Genomic DNA, 20,162 nt, shown 5'->3' with positions numbered 1-20,162 from the left:
ATATGTTGTATTTAAGTTCCTTGAGATCAGATTGTTTTTCATTTTGTTGCAGTATATCCATGAAATGTGCCTTGCATGTAGTAGATACATAGTAAATGCATACCAAATGAATGGATTTATTTTTCCTCTGCAGTGTAATCTTGAATTCCTTTACTACCTCTCCTCATTGTTGTTTTCAGGGAGATCATTACCTACCTAGACTATTGTAATTGCCTCTTAATGTCTTTTCTCCCTTCCACTTTCTTATCCATCAATTCCTTATTTCTGACCAGATCAATTTCCTATATTGATCTAATCTTATTGTGTGTCTGATCAAAATCCTTCATGGCTCTCTATTAGCTGCCAAGTGAAATATATTTTTATCTTGGCATTCAAGGCCCTACCTAATATGAGACATAATTTTTTTTTCTAGTCTTAGCTCTTACTTACTCCCATCTTATTTACTAGGTCAAAATAACCTACTCACATCACAAAATAACACTACATCACAGGATGGATACATCCTACCTGATGTATAAATAGCTGCTTTTGTACCTTTGGTCTTACTTTTTCCCCTATAACTGTAATGCTCCCCTTCTACCTTTTCCCCAAACTTGACCTGTTGAAATCCTATATGTCCTTTAGTACATAAGATTTTCCTTTTTCTCTCTAATAACCTTTCTTTTTTAAGTGTCACCAGCAGTGCTGTTTGTACCTGTCTTATACTAATGTATTGGATTTTTTTGGGCAGTTATTCATTTATCCATCAATCCTCATTTGATTGGGAGACACATGAAGGCAGCAATTGTATTTTACATGATCTTAATATCTCTCTTAATACCTTGCATAATGTTCTCTATGTGGAAGGTACTTAAATATTTATTAAAATTAAACATGTTTATCTCACTCTTGGGGTCCTTAACTTCTATAAAGTTACCTGGAAAGGAAATATCTCCTCTCTCAGATTCAGTGGGAAAATTTGCCAAACATCCAAACTTTGCCACAAGCTGGGATCGAATTTCAGAGAATGATCAAGATCTAGTACAAGGTATTTATACCCATTTCAGGATTATCTTTTTCCCACCCTCCCCTTCCTTTACCAGAAGGCTACCATTTCTCTCACACACACACACACACACACACACACACACACACACACACATACGAAACCATACTATGCCTATTTCTATTTTTTGGTTCTTTCTCTGGAGATGTATAGCATCTTCTTTCATAATTCCTTTGTAGATGATTATAATACTCAGAATAACTTGCTCATTCACAATTATTTTTCAAACAATATTGCTGTTACTATATACAAAACTCTAGTTCTCCTCATTTCACTTTTCATTATTTCATGAAAGTCTCCATATTTTTCTAAAGTCAGTGAGCTCTTCATTTCTTATAGCATAATAATATTCCATCACAAACATATAAAACAACTTGTTTAGCCATTCCCCAATTGATGAGCATCCTCTCAATTTCTTTGTTACCACAAAGAGAGCTACTATAAATATTTAAGATGTAGGTTGTTATTATTTCTTGATCACTTGGAGAATTCTTGATCACTTAAAGAGTATTGCTGGATCAGTTTGTAACTGAAAATAATTTCAGATGGCCCTCCAAAGTGGCTTTTGGATTAGTTTATAGTTCCACTAATAATGTATTAATGTCCCAATTTTCCCATATCTCCTCCCACATTTGTTATTTTCCTCTTGTCATTTTAGCCAATTTGATAAGTGTGAAATGATATTTCAAAACTGTTTTAGTTTGCTTTTCAGTAATGGTTTAGAGCATTTTTGTATGACTACATATAGTTCCTTTGATCATTTGTCAATGACTCATATTTTTATAGATTTGACAGGATTCTTTGTATATTTGAGATATGAGATCTTTATCTGGGAAGCTGTCTATAATTTATTCTTTTCACATAAACTCCTTTAGGGGGTAAGGACTGTGTTTTATTTGTATCTCTGGGGACAACACAAAGTTTAATTGTAGAAATCAAGGATATTTTCTCTTCCTTCCCCAGATATCCTGCTGAATGTATCTTTTTTCCTGGAAACTTAAAGGAGGTTTCTATCCACAGAACAAAGAAACCACACTTAAAATCCACCTTTATTTCACCTGTCACTCTAAAACAAATGTGGGCATACTCGTGTTGGGAATACAGATTTCTAGAACACAGTTATTTCATAGATGACTGGGGCTATGTTTGTGAACCCAAAGAGTTTTTATTCTATACCAGAGACTGAGTTGACACGCAGTAAGGAAAATCAGGTTGATAGTGACAGAAGTAGTAGTCAGGGCAATGACCAAGAATGTTGGAGGAGCTGGAGTAACTGCCCAAAAGGGGGGGACCATTATGAAGACAGGCAAAGAAGGAAAACCAGTACTCTGCCATGGTTTTGTCACTCAAAACCTCTGCTCCATATGCTGTCTTAACTTTGGGAGGATACATTTACTTTTATCTGAAATTTAAGTATATGTGATGGAGAAGTTTGTTTAAAAAAGTTCACCTTTAAAACTACTTTTCCGAGGGTTTAGGGACAAAAAATAAAAATGATAAAACTCAACACTTGTGGGTCATAGAGAAATAAGAAGCTCATATTTTGCTTGTGAAATTTAAACTGATAAGCCTTGGGGAACAGACTGGGGGCTGTGCTATATATTGTGTTCATAATCTTTGATCCAGAAATTCCCTGTCTATGGAGTTTACTCTGAAAAGCATATCAAAAAGAAAATATTCCAACATTTGGAAAACTGTTACTGTAATCCAATCCTATAATTCATTGAAGAACTATGGAAAGGAAATTCAGTGAATAGGAAAATAATAGAAAAAGACTGATACAAAATACTGAAAAGTGGAAAATGCAGAATCTGGATTAAGTAATGAGAATAAAATAAATCTTTGATAAGCCCCTTCCCCTTTGAACTTTCTCCATGTCTAGAAATTTATTATAAGAGTATTTCCCTGGAGAAGTTCAGTAAGCACACTTAAGTAAGTATGAGAATATAAAGGATTTTATATATACACACACACACATACATATATACAAATTTAGGGGTAAATTGATGAAAATAACTGGAGGAGATAGAGGTTTGAAATCTTAAGTTATAGAAATTTGGTTATCAAAGTTCATTTTAAAGTTTGGGTTAGATTGGTTTTGTTACTGTTTAATGGATTGATTATATTTAACATTTTTTCCAACTTGCTGTTTCCAAATTGTGCCACAAGGGGGTGGCAAAGTGGCATAAATTACTTCTGAATTTCTTCTTTTTGAGGATTATTGTAGTTTCATGAGCCCATTAGAAGAAAAAGGAAAGCTAGAGCTCACCTAGTCCAAACTTATATTTTATAGAAGAAGAAAGAGACAGGAGGTGAAGGGACTTCACTGAGGTCATACAACTTTTCAGTGGCAGAGGGAAGAATCCCAAATGTTGATCACTTGGCTCCCAGGACAGAGCTTTTTCTGTTTCCCTATGTTTGTGTTTACTAATCAAGGTCTACTGCAGGACATTATAGTCTCCTGATTGATTGGTGGGAGGAGGGAGATGAAGAGATTATCCTCAAAAGTGATTACTAATGATATGCATAATCCAGTGCTTTTTGGCCTCCCCTCCTTTCCTGGCACAATCTCTTCTTCTTAGCCTGTTGTCCTAAAGCAGGGAGACAATATGTCTTGGGTATAAAGCCTTCCAGTGAAGGATGTGTTCTGTCTCTTGGTTTTGTTGGGAATAAATAGTTTTAATAGCTGGTGTTTTTGTGGTGATTTATATTTGCAAATTTTCCCCGTTTATTATCTCATTGCATCTCTGTGTTCCATGAGGTTGAGCCATTCCCAATTTAACAGATGAAAAAACTGAGCCTCAAAAGGATTTGAAAAAACTTGCTCAGTCATGTAATGACTGAGTATAAGCCCAATGGAGGCAACATAACATTGTAGAAAAGACTTTAAATCTTGATTCTGCCAGTACTAGCTATATGATACTGGACAGAGTTTGCACAAGATGATTTCTTAATGCCTCTTGCAGCTCTCATATTTTTGTAATTCAAAATATTCTGCCCTTTCCAGTGCTCTGTGTAGATTGGAATAAAGTGACTCTCGATTGCCCTTCTTTACCAGTGAACCTCCTCTATTTCTAGAAATTGACTATAAGGTTTTTATTGAGAAGATGAGGAAGCACTTATCCCAAGTGAATGGACCTATTTAGGTCATAACTTACTATTGGGAGAAAAGGAAGTCAAGGTTAGTGTGCTCAGGAGAGGACCTGTTTTTTTTTTTTTCCATCTGACAAATACATCATTAACATCCCTTTCTAGCCCTGTCCCAAGGAAAGGGAGCCAGCCCTTTCTTGGGTTTAAACCTATTTCCTTATCTGGATCCTTGAGTGATCAGGGCCTTGCTCAGGCAATAGCAGCAGTCTTGTCCATTATCCTCCCATCTCATTCTTTTGCCAAGATAGTTGGAATGAATCGGGGCTGCCTGCCAGAGCCTTACCCTTCTGCCCTCTGTGCCAGGTGCAAGGAGCAGAGCAAACAAGTGCTTCTAGAGGAATTTCAGGGACGTTATCCAATTCAAGCTCCTTCTCCCTCTCATTCCTGAAAATCTCTGACTCACTGGCTCCTTGTCGATGGGCAGCAGATCTGTGGCCCTTTGAACTGACTGCATAGATGAGCCAAGGAGGCCTAAAGTAAAGAGGGAGACTCTTAGGAGTCTTAACATTTAAAGGAATTTTAGAAATAAGTTCATTATATAAATGAGGAAACTGAGGCACAGAGATTGCCCAAAGTAGTTGGATAATTTTCAGCTTAGAACAAAAGAATTCAGAGTACTGGAAGATACTGTATTGGTAACTTCTCAATGCTCAATTGCCCAATGTTTAACCACCTGCAACAATCCTAGAAAATAAAGCTCTAAGAAGTTAAGTATTTTGCATGTGTCATGGATCTTTTGAGCTGTCTGCAATGATAGGAATTCATTGTTTTTCAGTACAATCCTTTCCATTATTTCCGATAGGAAATTCATCTCTTCTCCCATTCTCTTAATTCTGCCCTTTGAGGCCAATAGAACAATTCTAATCCTTCCAGGGGCCAACCCTTCTGATATGGGAGGACAGTAACCTTGGCTTCCATTTGTTTGTCTTAAGGGCTTTCTACAGACCAGTTCTCATGGTGAAATTCCACAGTGGTCCATTTTACAAGTAACCTCAGACCCCTTCCTTGGAGCAATAAGCAGTTTCATCTTGACCAGCTGATATATTGTCATGTGGAGAAGATTTAAAAAAAAAAAAAAAGTGGCCTGGGCAAGATGGTTGGCTAGAACAACGGTAGATTTTCAGGAAGAAAGTGCCCTTTCTACCCTTTTCCCCATCTGTCGTTTCTCCCACTTAGGCTGCTTCTCTCACTTGCTCACCTTAAATTATAGGAAACACCTGTCGGCAGCAAGGGTTAACAAAAAGAATGCTATACTCATTCAGTGGATATAGGCTTAGGCCCTGTGTCTGGCACTAGCTGTGGTGAATGGTGAATCATTCCTGAGCTTTAGTTTCCTTATTTGCAAATAGGAATGATGATAACATTTGTACTATCATAGGATAATAGGAGTTTTACCTTAAAAGTTCTTGGAAACAATGAATTACAGTTCACTCAAATTCAACGATTATTTATTTGGTACCTCGAACACATGAAACTGATAGCCGGAAGGTAGGGGAAGTCTTAAGTAGGGCACCACTCTTTCCTGCTGTGGGACTAGCTATAGGTATCCTATTCAAGCAGGGAAAGCCAAATCCTCTGGGCTGATGGTCAGTCACACCATTATATAGAGTGGTTGAATTTCTGCTTCTGTGAAGCTGCGGTAAGCAGCTGAGCCAGCCAAGACTTGAGTTTGTCAGGATGTGCTGCTTTATTGTTCAGTCATGTCCAACTCTTTGTGATCCCATTTTGGAGATTTTTGAAGCAAAGAGATTAGGCTGGTTTACCATTTTCTTCTCCAGTTCACTTTATAGATGAAGAACTGACATCAACAATTGAGTGACTTGCCCCAAGTCACCCAGCTAGTGTCTGAAGCCAGATTTGAACTCAGAAAGATGTTCTCCTGACTTCAGGCCCCACCATCTATCTAGTTGTCACCAGGGTACTTTACAATCAACTTTAGGTTGAAGGATGTGTGCACGACCTGCTTTAAAGTTTAATCTGTATTATTTTTAAGTCGACTGTCAAAAAAATTATCAATTGGATCCTATTTTGTAGCATTTGTCAATTTCCAAGATATAAATAACTGCTGCTGAAAATTTAACAATTGACTCTCAGCCATTTCAAGCTGGCTCTGGCACATCCCTAGTTCTAGTCCAACCCCTACTGAACAAGAATTCCTTCTAGAACAATCCCAAGAATTGTTCATCTAGCCTTTGCTTGAACACATCTGGGTAGACATCTACTTGCTGAGACAACCTGTAGTACTTGAAATTTCTTATTCATAACAAATTTTTCATGTTCAAGCAAAATCTGTTTCTCTGCAACTTATACCCATTACTCTGTCCTCAGAGGATAAGCAGAACAAGTCTTAATTGTCTTTCTCCATGACACCCCTTAAAATACAGTTTTCATAGACCTGGAAGGTGGAAAAGACCAAGAGATCATCTTGCTTAGAGGCTCTTGACCTTTTTTGTTCCGTGGGTACTGTGGGCAGTCTGGCAGCCTTTGGACTTCTCAGAATCATGGTTTTTAAGTTTATAAAATAAAATAGATTACGAAGAGGACCAATTATATTAAAATATAATTGGCAAATTTTAAAGTTTATGGAAAAAATGTATGGATCCCTAGAACCCTTGATCTAACATGTTTTACAGATGAGGAAATTGGACCCCAGGTGAAGCAACTTTGTAGAAAGTAGGCAAATCTTAAAGTCTGAACCATGAGGTTCTACTTGGTCACCTTTTGCCTTCGCTTTCCTTACCTCCTATCCCCAAATCTTCTCCTCTTCAGACTAAACATTCCGAATTCCTTCAGCCAATATTAATATGGCCTGATATTCAATCATATTACCATCCAACTAAACTCAGTCTGATGCCTATCAGTGTCCTTAAAAGTGGCACTGGGAATTCAGCAGAGTGCTTCAGATGTAGTCTGACCAAGATGGGAACACAGCAGGACTTTCACTTCCCCTTTTTTGGGTCTTGCCTCCTGACCCTTTCTCTATTCTTTGGGGTCAATGTGTTTCTGAAATCCTGAGATTCCAGTACCAAGGAGTAGGATACTATACTGGGCAATGGAGGAAATACAAGCATTAAATAACTTTCTACCCTTGAGAAGCTTCCAGTCTAGTGGGGGGGTTAAAACACCATGCAGGTACCACTAATAATTTGTATTTCTTTAGCACTTTTAAGTTATATAACCCAGGAACATGGAAAGCCAATTGGTGTGTCAGCATCCTTGGAACTGAGGATTTGCCCAACCGTGCACAGCTAACAAGTGGTGGAACCTGAACTCGGGACTTTTGAGTCCAAGTTTAGCCCTCTGATTATACCACACTATCTTCATCTCAAATAAGGGTTAGCTTTATGTTCTCAAACACAATGTGCCCAGCCTCATAAACCCCCGCTACTCCATCTAACATTTATAGGCAACAGCTGATTTTTATCAGCCAGTTTGTTCTTTCATATAAGTAGAGTTTTATGAGGGTCTTCTGAGCTGGCTTATAATGTGATGAAATGTCTGCAAAACTCTACCATAAATCCAGGGAAGCTGCCAAGGGCAGGATGTGATTTTGCAGGCACATTTTCCCCAGCTGGAAAGCCTTGTCCCTCTGCCGAAATTTCAGTTTTGCACTTGTCTCTTTTGACTTGGACAGGCTCTTCAACAATTCGCGGCTTCTTTAAAGGCAGCTAAGAAGTGAGGGGTAGGAAAAAAATGGACCAGAAAGCTAATCTGTGCTAAAAATGGTCCTGGACACATGGGCCTCTCTGGTGCTGGCTTTTGATGCCGGCTGCTATAACAGAGACATCAGCCCGAATGGCCACATGAACTCTGAAGGGGGGACAGTGCCAACTCAGCAAATTATTAATCTTTTCATTATTTGGGTTGAGTTGTCACTCTTCACACTTGCCAAAGGCCTTCATCGTCTTTCATTAGTTTGGTAAATTAAGAAGCAGCTCTTAAGGATCTCTCCCCAGATGTCCTCCAAACTTGACATCTTTTTCCAACATCTGGATCCTCCTCAACAAAGAGAGGGGTTTGAATGGCCTCCAAATGAGGTGAGGCCCCGTCGCTTTCTCTACTGGCCAAGGTGAATGAACAGTTTCCAAAGCCTCTGAGGAGCCGAGCACTAACCATTTATGCCAGGGAATTTTCTCCCCAAGACTGCAGCATCTTCCCTGTTTTTGCCAAAAGGCCATTAGGCTCCATTTGGCTGGGTTTCCACATGTCAAAGGATCATGGGATTTTTAAGGCCAGAAGTGGTCTTGAGATCTTGTCCAGTCCTCTGGGTTTTACAGATGAAAGTGAATCTGCTGGTCTTGTAACTCCCAGCCCAGTGTTCCGACTCCCCAGCAATTCCTTACCTTTGCTTGGACACGCACAGTCAATATTCCCCTTGCTCCTGGGGCTCCCCGGCTCCCCTCCCCCCATGACTTGTGTTCCTTCTGGACTCTCCTGTTCCCCTGCTCCCTGGGATCTGGAGATGAACCTTCGAAAGGAATGCATCTTGCCTGTCAGCGACGAGGCCTGCCCAGCTCCCCAAAGGCTTCCTCTTTCCCAATCCTCGGGTTACAGCACATCCCTTCCACTCGCCCTGCATGACGATGATGGCGCTTGGAAAGGAGAAAGTGCCAACATCTGCCTTGTGCAACCCTGTCCAATGTGAGGGCCCTGTCAAGTACGCCCCTGGGGCTGACTCCCATCACCTCCTGGAAGAGACAAAAGCTGTTTATTAACACACTCGGCTCTTAAGCTTTAGGGCTTGAGGGGATACTGGGATCAGAAGCTGCTCCACGAGGGGTCCCACTCTCCTGATCCTCTTCCTACTAATGGAGTGGAGAGGAGCCAGTGGGGGGGGGGGGGCAAACTGGGAGCACTGGGCAGAAGGCCTCCAAATGCCAGGCTGGCCGCACAGTCGGTACATAGCAACAATTCAGTAAGTTGCTTCAGTGTTTCAGTGGGCACGGTTGTGGGGGAATTACAGCTTTTCAGACTTGGAAGGGATTTGAGATGTTTGAGAAGCTATTCTGACTTGTGCCTAAACAAAAAATCCCTCCTAACCCGCTGTTGGCAACAACTGATTATCTAGGCTTTAATTGAAGACTTAGAGCACTCACTGAGGAGCCCATTATAGTTTTGGTTACAATGTTAGGAATCGACAAAACTTCCCCATCCCAGTAAACCACAGGTCAGTGCTTCCACCATTTTATTATCCCAGCTGCCCTGGGAATATGCCGGGTGTTCGCTGGCTCTTTCCTGCCGGTGCCCACATCCAGGGATCACAAGAGACTGGGGAGAATAAGAGAGGAAGCCCTGAGGTGTGCAGGGGAGGATGGCGGGTCCCTGTGGGAAGCTGGGTCTGAATGTGAGTATCTGCCAGAGCATTCGCAACATGGGAGCACAGGGTTTGTAACTAGGGTTTGTGAGGGGGACAGAAAAGGCCTTTGACTCAGGCAAAGGAGTGCTAATAAAACTCCTTTTCCTACTTCTGAGAAATAGCTTTGTCTGGGGAATAGAGAAGGTGATGTGGGCAGAACTGGACTCACAAGACAATCGGGGGAGAACAATGGGAGAATCTGAAATGCTCCACCAGCAGTAGCCTGGCAAGTAATGAAAGGGTGCTTATTAACTAATGTAAGATGAAGGGCTATATGAGGTGGATACATCACAAGCAGAAGAGAGACCACAGTGGCCTTTCTTGGAGACACGGAGTAGAAGTCCTGCTTGCTATGGGCCATAAGAGACTAGGATTATTATATTTGATACTGGTCGCTGGTGAGGAGCTCTAGTACAAATTTGTTTGCTGTCTCTGACTTTATAATAAACTTGTTTATCCTTTAAACCCTTGGGAGTCAGTGAGCTTATAAGGGGAATTGGTGACAGCATTTTAAGAAGCATGAAAGTCTTAAATTATTGGTGTAAGAATGAGCAAACACAGAAGAATACCTGGGCTTTTTATGTCGGGACAGAGTCCTGACACAATGGTTCCACTTACATGAAGTTGAAATGTCACTCATAACTTTCAGTTGTTGTTATCCTCTGTGACATGACATTGCAGAAAAAAAAACCTTTCTTCCACAGGACAGACCTTCTGATACTTGAAGGCCTCCTTAATCCTCAGTCTTTTCTCTAGCTTAAACAACCTCAGTGCCATCAACCAATCTTTATGTCATGATCTTAGATTTCTTCACCATACTGATTGTCCTATGGACACTTAGTTTACTGACATCCTTCCTCACATGAGGTACCTGTTACTAAACACAGTTCTCCAGCTACAGAGCAAAAATCAGAATAATCCTCTCATTTTCTACCCAGGGGCCATCTAATTTTGGCTTCCATTTTACATTGTTGATCCATGTCACATTGCATTCTTCTAAAATTCCCAAATATTTTTCACATCCATTCTTGTCTAGCTGTGATTTCCTTACCTCATACTTGTCAAATTTATTTTTTGAAGTCAACTACAGGACTTGACATATCTCTACTAAATTTCATCATATTAGATTCAGTCCTGTTTTTCACCTGTCTAGTTTTGAATCCTATGTTATCCAATATGTTAATTGTCCATCTTGGTTTCATGTCACCTACAAATTGGATAAGCCCATCATTAGTACCCTCATTGATAAAAAATTAAAAAAAAAATAAAAGAACAAATCACCTAATACAGAGAGACCTGATCCCTGCCCTCAAAGAGCTCATAGTGTGGTAGGGGAGCTAAGACAGATACTCTAATGCAAAATGAAATATAAATGCCATTTGAGTGATATAGCATGCTTTATTAGTCCAGAAGGAAAGACTGATCATTTGCAGCTGTAAGGTTTGGGGAAGACTTCATGAAAGAGGAAACATCTGTTCTGGGCCTTGAATGATGGGAAATATTTCAATAGGTAGAGATGGATTGAGGGCAAGGAGAAAGTGTATAGAGGATATTCCAGCTATGGGGCAAGTGCAAGCAAAGACATGGAGGTAAGATGAGTTTGAGGAACTAGTAGTTCTTTTTTACTGGAGGGTAGAATGTTTGGGGCAGGGAGAAAGATTGGTAATGAGAGATAAAACTGGAGAGCTAGGCTACAGCCAAATTGTGGAGGGTTTTAAATGACAAGATGAGTTTGTACTTGATTTTTTAGCAATGGGTAGCTGTGGAAGATTTTTGAGTAGAGGCTAACTAGATTAGAGGTGCACATTTCCTGTTTCCTGATGAAAGCTCTTCTTGAATCTGAAACTTAGATTCACAAATTTCTGCTCAGCTTTCTTACAGAGAGAGGAAACTTAGAAGCAAATACCCCTGTCCAGAGCCTTGGACAGAGCTTCAAATTTAAACTGTTTGAGCACAGGATGGCAATACCAAAAGCATTTATCTCTTGCCCAGGTTTCTACTGAATTTCTGTGTTTGGGCCCTCATTCTCTCACAAGGGATCATATGCAGAGGATTGTAGATTTGGAGTTTGACAGTATCAGGGAAGCCATCTACCATTTCCCAGATGAGGAAATTCAGGCCCCAAAAAGGGGTGTGATCTGCCTATGTTCACACAGGTGATAAATGACCAAACTGGTATTTGAACACGTTTTCTGACTTCAGGTTCAGCATGTCATAGATTTGAAGCTGGAAGGCACCTTAAAAGTCCTCAAGTTCCACCCTTTTATGTTTCAAATTAAAAGAAAAAAAACCTGATCAAAGATGTAAGAGGTAAGGTACAGAAATGGGATTTGAATCCAGGTCCATTGATTCCAAATGCAATGTTCTTTCCACTGCTTATAATTTCATGTGAGAAGGCCCCTCAAAAGGTGTCCATTCTTCTCATCTCTGGCCTCTTCCAGAGCAGGAATCTCACCTGCAAATTGGATAAGCCCATCATTGATGCCCTCATTGATAAAAAGTGAAAAAAAGGTACAGATCTCCTCCTGATCCTGCCCTCAAGGGGCGCACACAAGGTGTGGTAGGGAGCTAAGATAGAGAACTATCTAATGCAAAATGAAATATAAACACCATTTGAGTGATAGTGTGCTTTACCAACATCCTCAGCAAGTGACGGTCTGGAATGCCTTTGAAGCCCCCCAGTGACAGAGCTCACTCTCTTTGCAGGCAGCCCATTTCATTTTTGGAGAGCTCTGAGTGGGAGGACTTGTTTCTCCTGATATTTAGCTGATTTGAGGTTGCTGCTATTGCTGCCTCTGGCCCACCACCCGCTTCCTGGAGACTTCTCTCCAACATTGCAGGAGTAAGCAGACTAAAAGGTTCCTGATTAAGCAGCAAGGGAGGGACCCCACCTCCTTCCCTTGGGTCATGGCTTCTGGGGGGATCCTTGGGGATCCAGTTGCATGCTCTCCCCATATGAGTGGAAGCAGCCATCCCGGCCAAGGCAGAAGAGGGCGACGACAGCCTGGATCCTCCACCCTTGTTCTCAGCCCTCCCTCCCCTACCTCCTCACTCCTGCCTGTCCTCACTCTGGTAAGGCTTGTCCGAGTGAACTGATTTGGAGGCAGAACCTGGCATTTTCCTGGCTCCACTGTTGATTGGCTCGCTGTGTGACTGGTCAAGTTTTTTCTCTCTTCTAAATTTAAAATGAAGGCATCAGACTAGCCAATCTCTAATGCAGGAGAAGGGACCCTTCTTTGAGGGTGGGGCCATTTGGATATGGATAGCACCATTCTCAGATCTTACAAAATTAGCATCCCACTATTCAAGCAGTGGGAATCGTACCTAGTTTTTAGCTTACTGTCGCCTGCAGCTGCCTTAGCAAATGATAGCTAGCTGCATGTCTGTGGCAATGTCTTCAGTCCTAGGATGCTTAGCATCTCATGGTTCTGGGCTTCTCCATCACTCCCACTTGTCATTCCCAACCTCCCCGCACCTGGCTGAGTCTGCCTTAGCCACGGAAGAAACATCTGTGACCCATCAGAGACCCCAGGGACTCTCCCTTATGCATAGACCAGGGCTCTATCCAGTCCCGCCTCTGATGAGCCAGCTGTGTGGCCACCTTCATGCCCCTGTCAGGATGCTATCTGCTGTTCAGACTCAGTGGAGAACATTTGCCTGTGGAGACCTGGAGGTGTGTCATTTCCTGGGAAACACTTTGGCCACACTTCAGAGGCTTGGCCCAGCCCAAACGGATATGAGCCGCTCCCCTTAACCCACCCCCACCCTCCACCTCAGCAGTCCTACCCCAGTCCCAGACTTTGGGCTGACTGGAAGTCAGGACGCTTGGCCAGAGAGCTCCCACTCCTCCCCTACCCTGATGGTCAGCATCGAACCAGAGCCACTTAATCCCCAAACACTGACTATTGCCACTCTCCCTCTGCACATCCCAGGATCCATCACTCCCAGGGCAATGAGGCAGGGGTTGGGTGGGAAGGGTGGCGAAAGGTACAAAAGCCCTCACTGGTGGGCAGCTGGGCAGCCAAGGGTTCCTTTCTGTTATCCAAGCTGGCAGTGACTGAGGATGTCTCTCAGCCCCACACATCATGAAAGGGGATATAATGCCTTCAGCAGCTCTGCAGCTCAAGTGGAGCTAGAAACAGCTGGCGACCCCAGGGAGACAGCCCGCAGCTGGTATCCTCCAATCACTGCCTGGTATGGCCCGTAATGTCCGTTTGCCTCCAGTTTGGGGGCTGCATCCTTTTTATGCACTTCATGGTGTTCTGCATCATACTGTAGCTATCTGGTTGACAGATAATGTGATCTACAGCAGCTAGGAGCCTTAAAGAATATCTACTTTGGGCTGGTGTCCTCATTTTACAGAGGGAGAAAACCCCCCAAATCTAGAGAAGGGTTAGGAGAGGGAAGGGACCGCCCCAAATTACACAAACAGCAAGTGGCAGAGTCTAGATTCACATCCACAGCTGCTAACTGTCCATCTAGATCATTTCCCACTGAATCTCATTTCTAGAAAAGTATTCTTCCTGGGGTATAAATTCTATAAGAGTGGAAACCACGTATATCTCAAAAGTCTTCATCAAGGTGCTGACTGGAAGCTTTGCACACTGTAGGTCATTAAACAAACATTAAATTCCTACTGTGTGCCAGGCATTGTGTAACAGTAGGTGCCAAGGAGACAAAGACAAAGAGGGAATAGCCCTCCAAGAACTTTATACGTTATTAGGAAGAAACAATATGAATGTAGAAATGGAAATATATATACATATACACATATATATTTAGTGCAAAAAAAGCATGACACTGTAGATAGAGTTGACCTTAGAAATATGTGGGTTCAAGACTTTTGATTCATTTTTGGCCAAGTGATCTTGGACAAGTCTTTTAATCTCCTGGTGCCCCTCCCCTGATAATTCTCTTAAGTTACAGAGAAGATGCTGACCTTCATTTGTAGAAAGAGTTTCCTCATTGGAAGTTTCCTACATCAAGAAATCATAAATGCAACCCTATCCTCTTCCAGATAAAGGATAATTTCTGTTTAATAAATGTTGATTGAAATAAATTGGATTTCATCTGACTAAATTCTATTTCAGCCCAATGGGAGCCAAATTGGTTTTGTGGGCTAGCTTGGGAATTTAACCACAATTTCTAATCCTGAGTCTATGGGAAAGCATGCTCTGTGGTATAGCCATCACTGCCATTGAGAAGAGAGTGGGATGACATTGAGAACATATGTTCCCCTCCCCACTGTGGTTTATTGGGAAAGGAACATGGTATCTCAGGGAAGACTTTTATTTCATTTTGGTTAAATGTATTGATGCATTCTGTTTTAACATAACAGATACTTGCCAGCAAACAACCAGTTCCTAAAAAACGGCTAGTTTAGTGATAATTAGCAGAAAGGACAGATGTAACCTTTAACTTTGACAATATGTTAAATAACGTTAACTGTTTCTTGTATAAGGAGCTCTCTTGGCAGTTCCAGGGAGATTGGCCTGACCTAGTGTAGATCAGCTTTTCCAGAATACAAAATGTTCCCATGTTGGATGTTCTTGTCTTCTTCTCCTGTGCCCCGGCCTCTTCCTTGGACCATAGTCTTGCTTCTCACATACTTTCTGTACATCACTACCTGGCTGACTCCCTGAAACCTCCAACTCAACACATTCCAAACTCAGCTCATCATCTGCCTCCTGCTCAGAGCCATATTTAGCAATTCTGGCTGCTGGGGCAACTGCTGCTGGGGCCAAAAATATACTCTCAAGTCACCTTTGTAGGTCATTATTTGAAAATATGGTAAGAAGTAATTAAAATAAATTCAGTTCAATGGAAAGGAGAATGTGTGACTACAGTAACTTAGGGGATAGAATCTCAGAGTTGGGAAGGATTTTCTAGTCCAACCCTTGGGATTTGGAGTCCTACACTCTTTATTCCACCATAGAGATCTGAATAAGCTTCTCTTCATATCAGTCAGTTAACAAACATTAAGTGCCTATTATGTGCCAAGCACTGTAGGAGCCACTGGAATGACAAAAGTAAAAAAAAAAAATGAGAATAGTTTCTCTCTTCAAAGAGTGTACAATCTGGAATTACTACTTTTCCCCCACTGAACAAAAGGTTGGTTGCTTGTGAAAGGAAGGATAGAAGCTTGTGTGCCTAGAAGAGAAGAGAAGGAGAAAAGAAGAAACCTTTGGTTAGGAACAAGGTGGAATATACTGGTGGTTGTGTGTGCGTGTGTAATTTCATTAAATATCTTCCAGTTATATGTAACAAGTAATTTTTGAAAATGTTGAGTTCCATAATCTCTTCCTCCATTGAGAAGATATGCAATACAATATTGAACTTACATGAATATACTTGTAAAACATGCAAAACATATTTCCATATTGTTTGTTCTTCATTCTTGAAGAGGACTAATGGGATCAGGAAGCTGAGATCATGACTTGCATGAGCTGGATTGAGGGGAGGAGAGCTGTGCAGTCACCAGAGGCATCTAGGCCCAGTGGTAAAATATAGATCAGGACGATTGGAGATGCCCCCAGGTACACTGACAGACCTTGGTCTTTTAAAGCTAAGATCTTTTCCAGGTGTCAGTTGGTCTGAAGCAAAGCCATTTTATCTATCAACCATGTTGTAAAAGAACATACACACAAACACACACAAAGTAAAAGTATGCTTCAGTCTGCTCTCAAGAGTTTATCAGTTTTCTGGAAATGGATAGCATTTTTTGGTCACTTTGGAATTCATTATCTTCATCTTTCCCAGCTGATCATGCTTACTATAGCTGCAGTTACTGTATACAATGTTCACTTAGTTCTGCTCCCTTCATTTTGCTGCAATTCTTATAATTCTTCCCAGATTTTTCTGATCCATTCTGTTTGTCATTTATATGCCCTAAGGATTCTCTATGGGCCAAGGGAGAGTGAATGGTCTGGAGTCTGTTGTCCAGGCAGTGGCAAGGAGCCCAAGTTTCTTCTTCCCTGATTCTGAGTTCATGTTCCCCCCAATTTCTCTGCTTTATTAATGGCCTGGGGGAATTGTTTGTGCCCTGAAATCCACCACCTTGAGATTAAGTTCCCATCACCTTATGCTGGCTGTCAGCCTATTATTCCCAGACCTGCTCCCACCTGCCTCATTCCTTGCTTCTGCCAAGGCTGCCAGGATATAGCTACTTAAGCCAGAAAATCTTGGAGTCCTCCTTAACACTTCTCCCTTCCTTAACCTCCTTCAGTCGTAAAAGTCCAATTGGTTTGAATTCTCAGTGTCCTCATTACCCCCTTCTTGGCAGTGGGATATCACAGAGCATGTTTTCATTTGTAAAGTGCTATCAATCCTCCCTCCAAATTCTTGCTCCAGTCTGTCTCCTTGCCACTCCTATTGCTACTCCCCATAGTTCAGGCACTTATCTAGTCCAACCCACACAAGAAAGAAATCTCCACTAAGCAGCCCTTGATCCACTATTTCCCTTCTGGACAGTTCTGTTAAGAAAGAAGGAAAGGAAACAATCAATTATTAAGCTTCTATTGCATGCACTTTACTGTGCTTTACAAGTATTTCATTTAATCCTTACAATAAGAATAGGAGTGTTATTTTTATGACCATTGTACATTTGAAGAAACTTTAGGTTTCTGAAGATCAAATGATTTACCCAAGTTAAAATATCTCGTAATGTGTGAGGCTGGATTTGAACTCAGGTTTTCTTGTCTCCAGTCTTCAGACCCAGTGTAATCATTGCACCACCTTCTGCCTAATGCTAAGCTTATTTTTGCCTTTTTATACTTTATACCCATTGTACCTGATTCTGTTCTCTGGGGATAAAGAAAACAAGTCTATATGATAACCCTTCAAATTATTGAAAACAATGATCATGTCCTTCTCCTCCCCCTGCCTGCCTGACTCTTCTCTTCTCCAAGTAAAACATCTTCAATTCCTTCATTCTAATAAAGTCTGAACTCAATCTTTCATCATGCTGGCTGCCTTCTTCTAGATGTTCCAGATCATGTGTTCTTGTACCTTGTTTTTGTGGTACAACTGCTATGTGATAGAGCGGAGTAAAAAGAGACAATCACTTCCCTATTCCTATCAGCTCTGCCACTTTCCAGCATTCCAGGATCTCTTTAATCTTTTTAGCTGCTCACATGCACACAAACACACACGCTGCTCACTCGTATTTAGTTTATGGTCCACTAGAATTCCCACCCCCCATCTTTTTCCCCTCAAACTGCTAATATGCCTTCCACATCTTGTGTAAGGGAAATCTCGCACATGTACAGACTCCATCAGCTCACTCGACTAAGAAAAGCTCATCATCCAGGGGCCTCTGGGAGAGATGGCTTCCTGGAGCATCTCAATAATATCTAAGAGACGTGCTTTGGAGAGACTGCAAAGCACGTGTGGACATTCTGTAGCTGGTTGCATTTGGCTAACCCTGCTTTGGGAAAGAACCTTTTTGATTTGGCTGAGGAGCCAGAACCTTTGGTGTTTCAGAAAGATGGGAGTCAACTTCGTCCACTTCTCTATCCTTGCTCCATTTGAATTTGAGGGAGCTTAGCAAGAAAGATTATTCTTCTTGGCAGCTGAGAGACCGTTCTGTAAGAGGATCAGACTCAGATTCTTCACGTACTCCGAGGCCACACGGCCCTAAAAAATGGGCCTCATTCCTTGGTTTTTCCTTGAATTCTTTTCTATTGTACATGCAACGAGTGGACTTTTGACCAGTGAAGAGTTAGCCACAGGAATCTGGGAGTGGAAATTAAGGGCAGGTGTTGCAGCCACCCAGCAGCAATGTCCCAAGGAGCAAGGAACAATTCTATAGTGACCTCAGGGAAAGATGAATCCAGCCCTTTGCCAAATCTGGACATGAACTTGATGAGCCCAAGGCTATGTAGAAACCGAGCTAAGTTGTCAGCCTACTTCCTTGGAGATTGAGGCCCTTTAGGGAGAATGCGTGTTAGGGACAATTTGAAGTTTGTTTGTGCCATACCTTGGAAGTAAACTTTGCAAAAGCTAATTGATTTTTCTCAGGGCAAAGAACTTGACATTGAGGAGATGTCCATTAATTGGGGAATGGCTGAATGAATTATGGTATGTGATTGTGATGGAATATTATTGTTCCATGGGAAATGATGAACAGGATGCTCTCAGAAAAGCCTGGACATTTCTCCGTGAATTCACACAAAGAGAAATGTACTGTATACAAAGTAATAGCAATGGTGTGGGATGATCAGCTGTGAAGGACTTTGCTATTCTCATCAATACAGTGATCCAAGACTATTCTGAAGGACTTATGATGAAAAATACTGTCACATAGCCAATGAAAGAATTGATTGTGTCTAAATAAAATTTGAAACATACTTTTTTAAACTTTATTTTTCTTGAGAGTTTTTTGTGGGGTTGGTGGGGGGAAGGGGAGATCTATGTTTTCTTTCACAGTGACTTTTATGGACATGTTTTGCATAACTTTACATGGGCCTTCTTAATGGGGGGAAGGTGAGGAAGAAAGGAGAGAATCTGGAATCCAAAGTTTTAAAAACAAATATAAAAAATTGTTTTACATATAAATGGGGAAAATAAAAATATCAAATACCATTTTAAAAAAGCTTATTGATGTCAGGAGGTTAAATGGAATGGGGCTGTTAATCTTTGGCTTGCTAGGAGAACACAACCAGTGGAGGCTTGAGCCAATGGCAGAAAAAAGAGATATTCCAAAATCTTCAGGATACTCAAGAACCCTAAATGGGGATGTAGTCTACCTGGCTCTAAGGGAGTAAGGCCAGAGAATGCATGTACCAGTTTTAGGTAATCACCATTTCCCTTTTCTAGTTCTTTGCTAATCTTTTCAAATGATCTGGTCTAGAATTTTCTTAGGGTTGTAGGTGGAGTTCATTGACCTGTAGTTTATAGACTCTGTCCTTATTCCTTTCAGATGGAAGCAAGTTGAGACAACAGAGAATGAATAGTAAGAATGGCATGGACTTGGGAGAAAAGTTATAATAAACTAAGGCTGTAAAGTCAACCATAAATAAACAAATGAATGAATGAATGAATATATCTATTATACTTGTTATATCTGTTATACTTGTTTTTCTGAAATAGGTTTTTATACCCAAGTTTAAGACTTTATTCTTATTAAATTTTATCTTAGCAAATTTACCCTTAAACTACATCTAGCCTGTCAAGAGCTTTTTAGATGCTTATTATCATCTAGTGTGTAAGCTGTCTATCCTTCCCAGCTTTATAATAATCTGAAAATTTCATAAACTTGTCATGTCTGCCTTTGTCCAAGTCATAGAAAACAACATTAACCACACAGAGCCAACTACAGATCACTGGCTACTCCACTGTGAACCACAGTTTGAATCCAGCCCTCCAAGCAGTTCTTAATCTATCTAATTATAGTATCATCTAGTCATATCTCTGCTTTCTCCACAAGAATAGCAGGAGATACTTTATCAAAGCTTTTCTGTAGGTTGGCCCCACGCCTGGAATGGACTCCCCACTCTTCTGTCTGTGGGAATCCTCCTTCAAGTCTCAGCTTAAGTGGCATCTCTTCCATGAGGACTTTTCATAACCAAAATGCCCCCCTTCTCTCCCCAGTCTATTTGGCTCTGGTTTCTC

At 41.2% G+C, this 20,162-nt stretch overlaps 2 protein-coding genes across 4 annotated transcripts in view; both read left to right on the top strand.

The window, feature by feature from the left end:
- The window catches only part of RSPO1 (R-spondin 1), a 115,810-nt gene that overhangs the window by 6,164 nt on the left and 89,484 nt on the right, over window positions 1-20,162 (top strand). The window lies entirely within an intron of this gene.
- C3H1orf109 (chromosome 3 C1orf109 homolog) overlaps window positions 1-20,162 on the top strand; it is a 40,767-nt gene that overhangs the window by 6,212 nt on the left and 14,393 nt on the right. For 2 of the 3 annotated variants that reach the window (XM_051987727.1, XM_051987728.1), the window contains exon 5: window positions 913-1,027. In XM_051987727.1, the coding sequence (XP_051843687.1) occupies window positions 913-1,021 (109 nt within the window). In that variant the 3' untranslated portion in view covers window positions 1,022-1,027. Of the gene's footprint in view, window positions 1-912; window positions 1,028-2,008; window positions 3,734-20,162 lie in introns of those variants that run through there. The other variant, XM_051987726.1, reaches the window with a different exon arrangement.

Source organism: Antechinus flavipes, chromosome 3, assembly GCF_016432865.1.
Source record: "Antechinus flavipes isolate AdamAnt ecotype Samford, QLD, Australia chromosome 3, AdamAnt_v2, whole genome shotgun sequence".
In the NCBI taxonomy this organism is placed as follows: Eukaryota; Metazoa; Chordata; class Mammalia; order Dasyuromorphia; family Dasyuridae; genus Antechinus; species Antechinus flavipes.
This window is presented reverse-complemented; position numbering and strand designations above follow the sequence as displayed.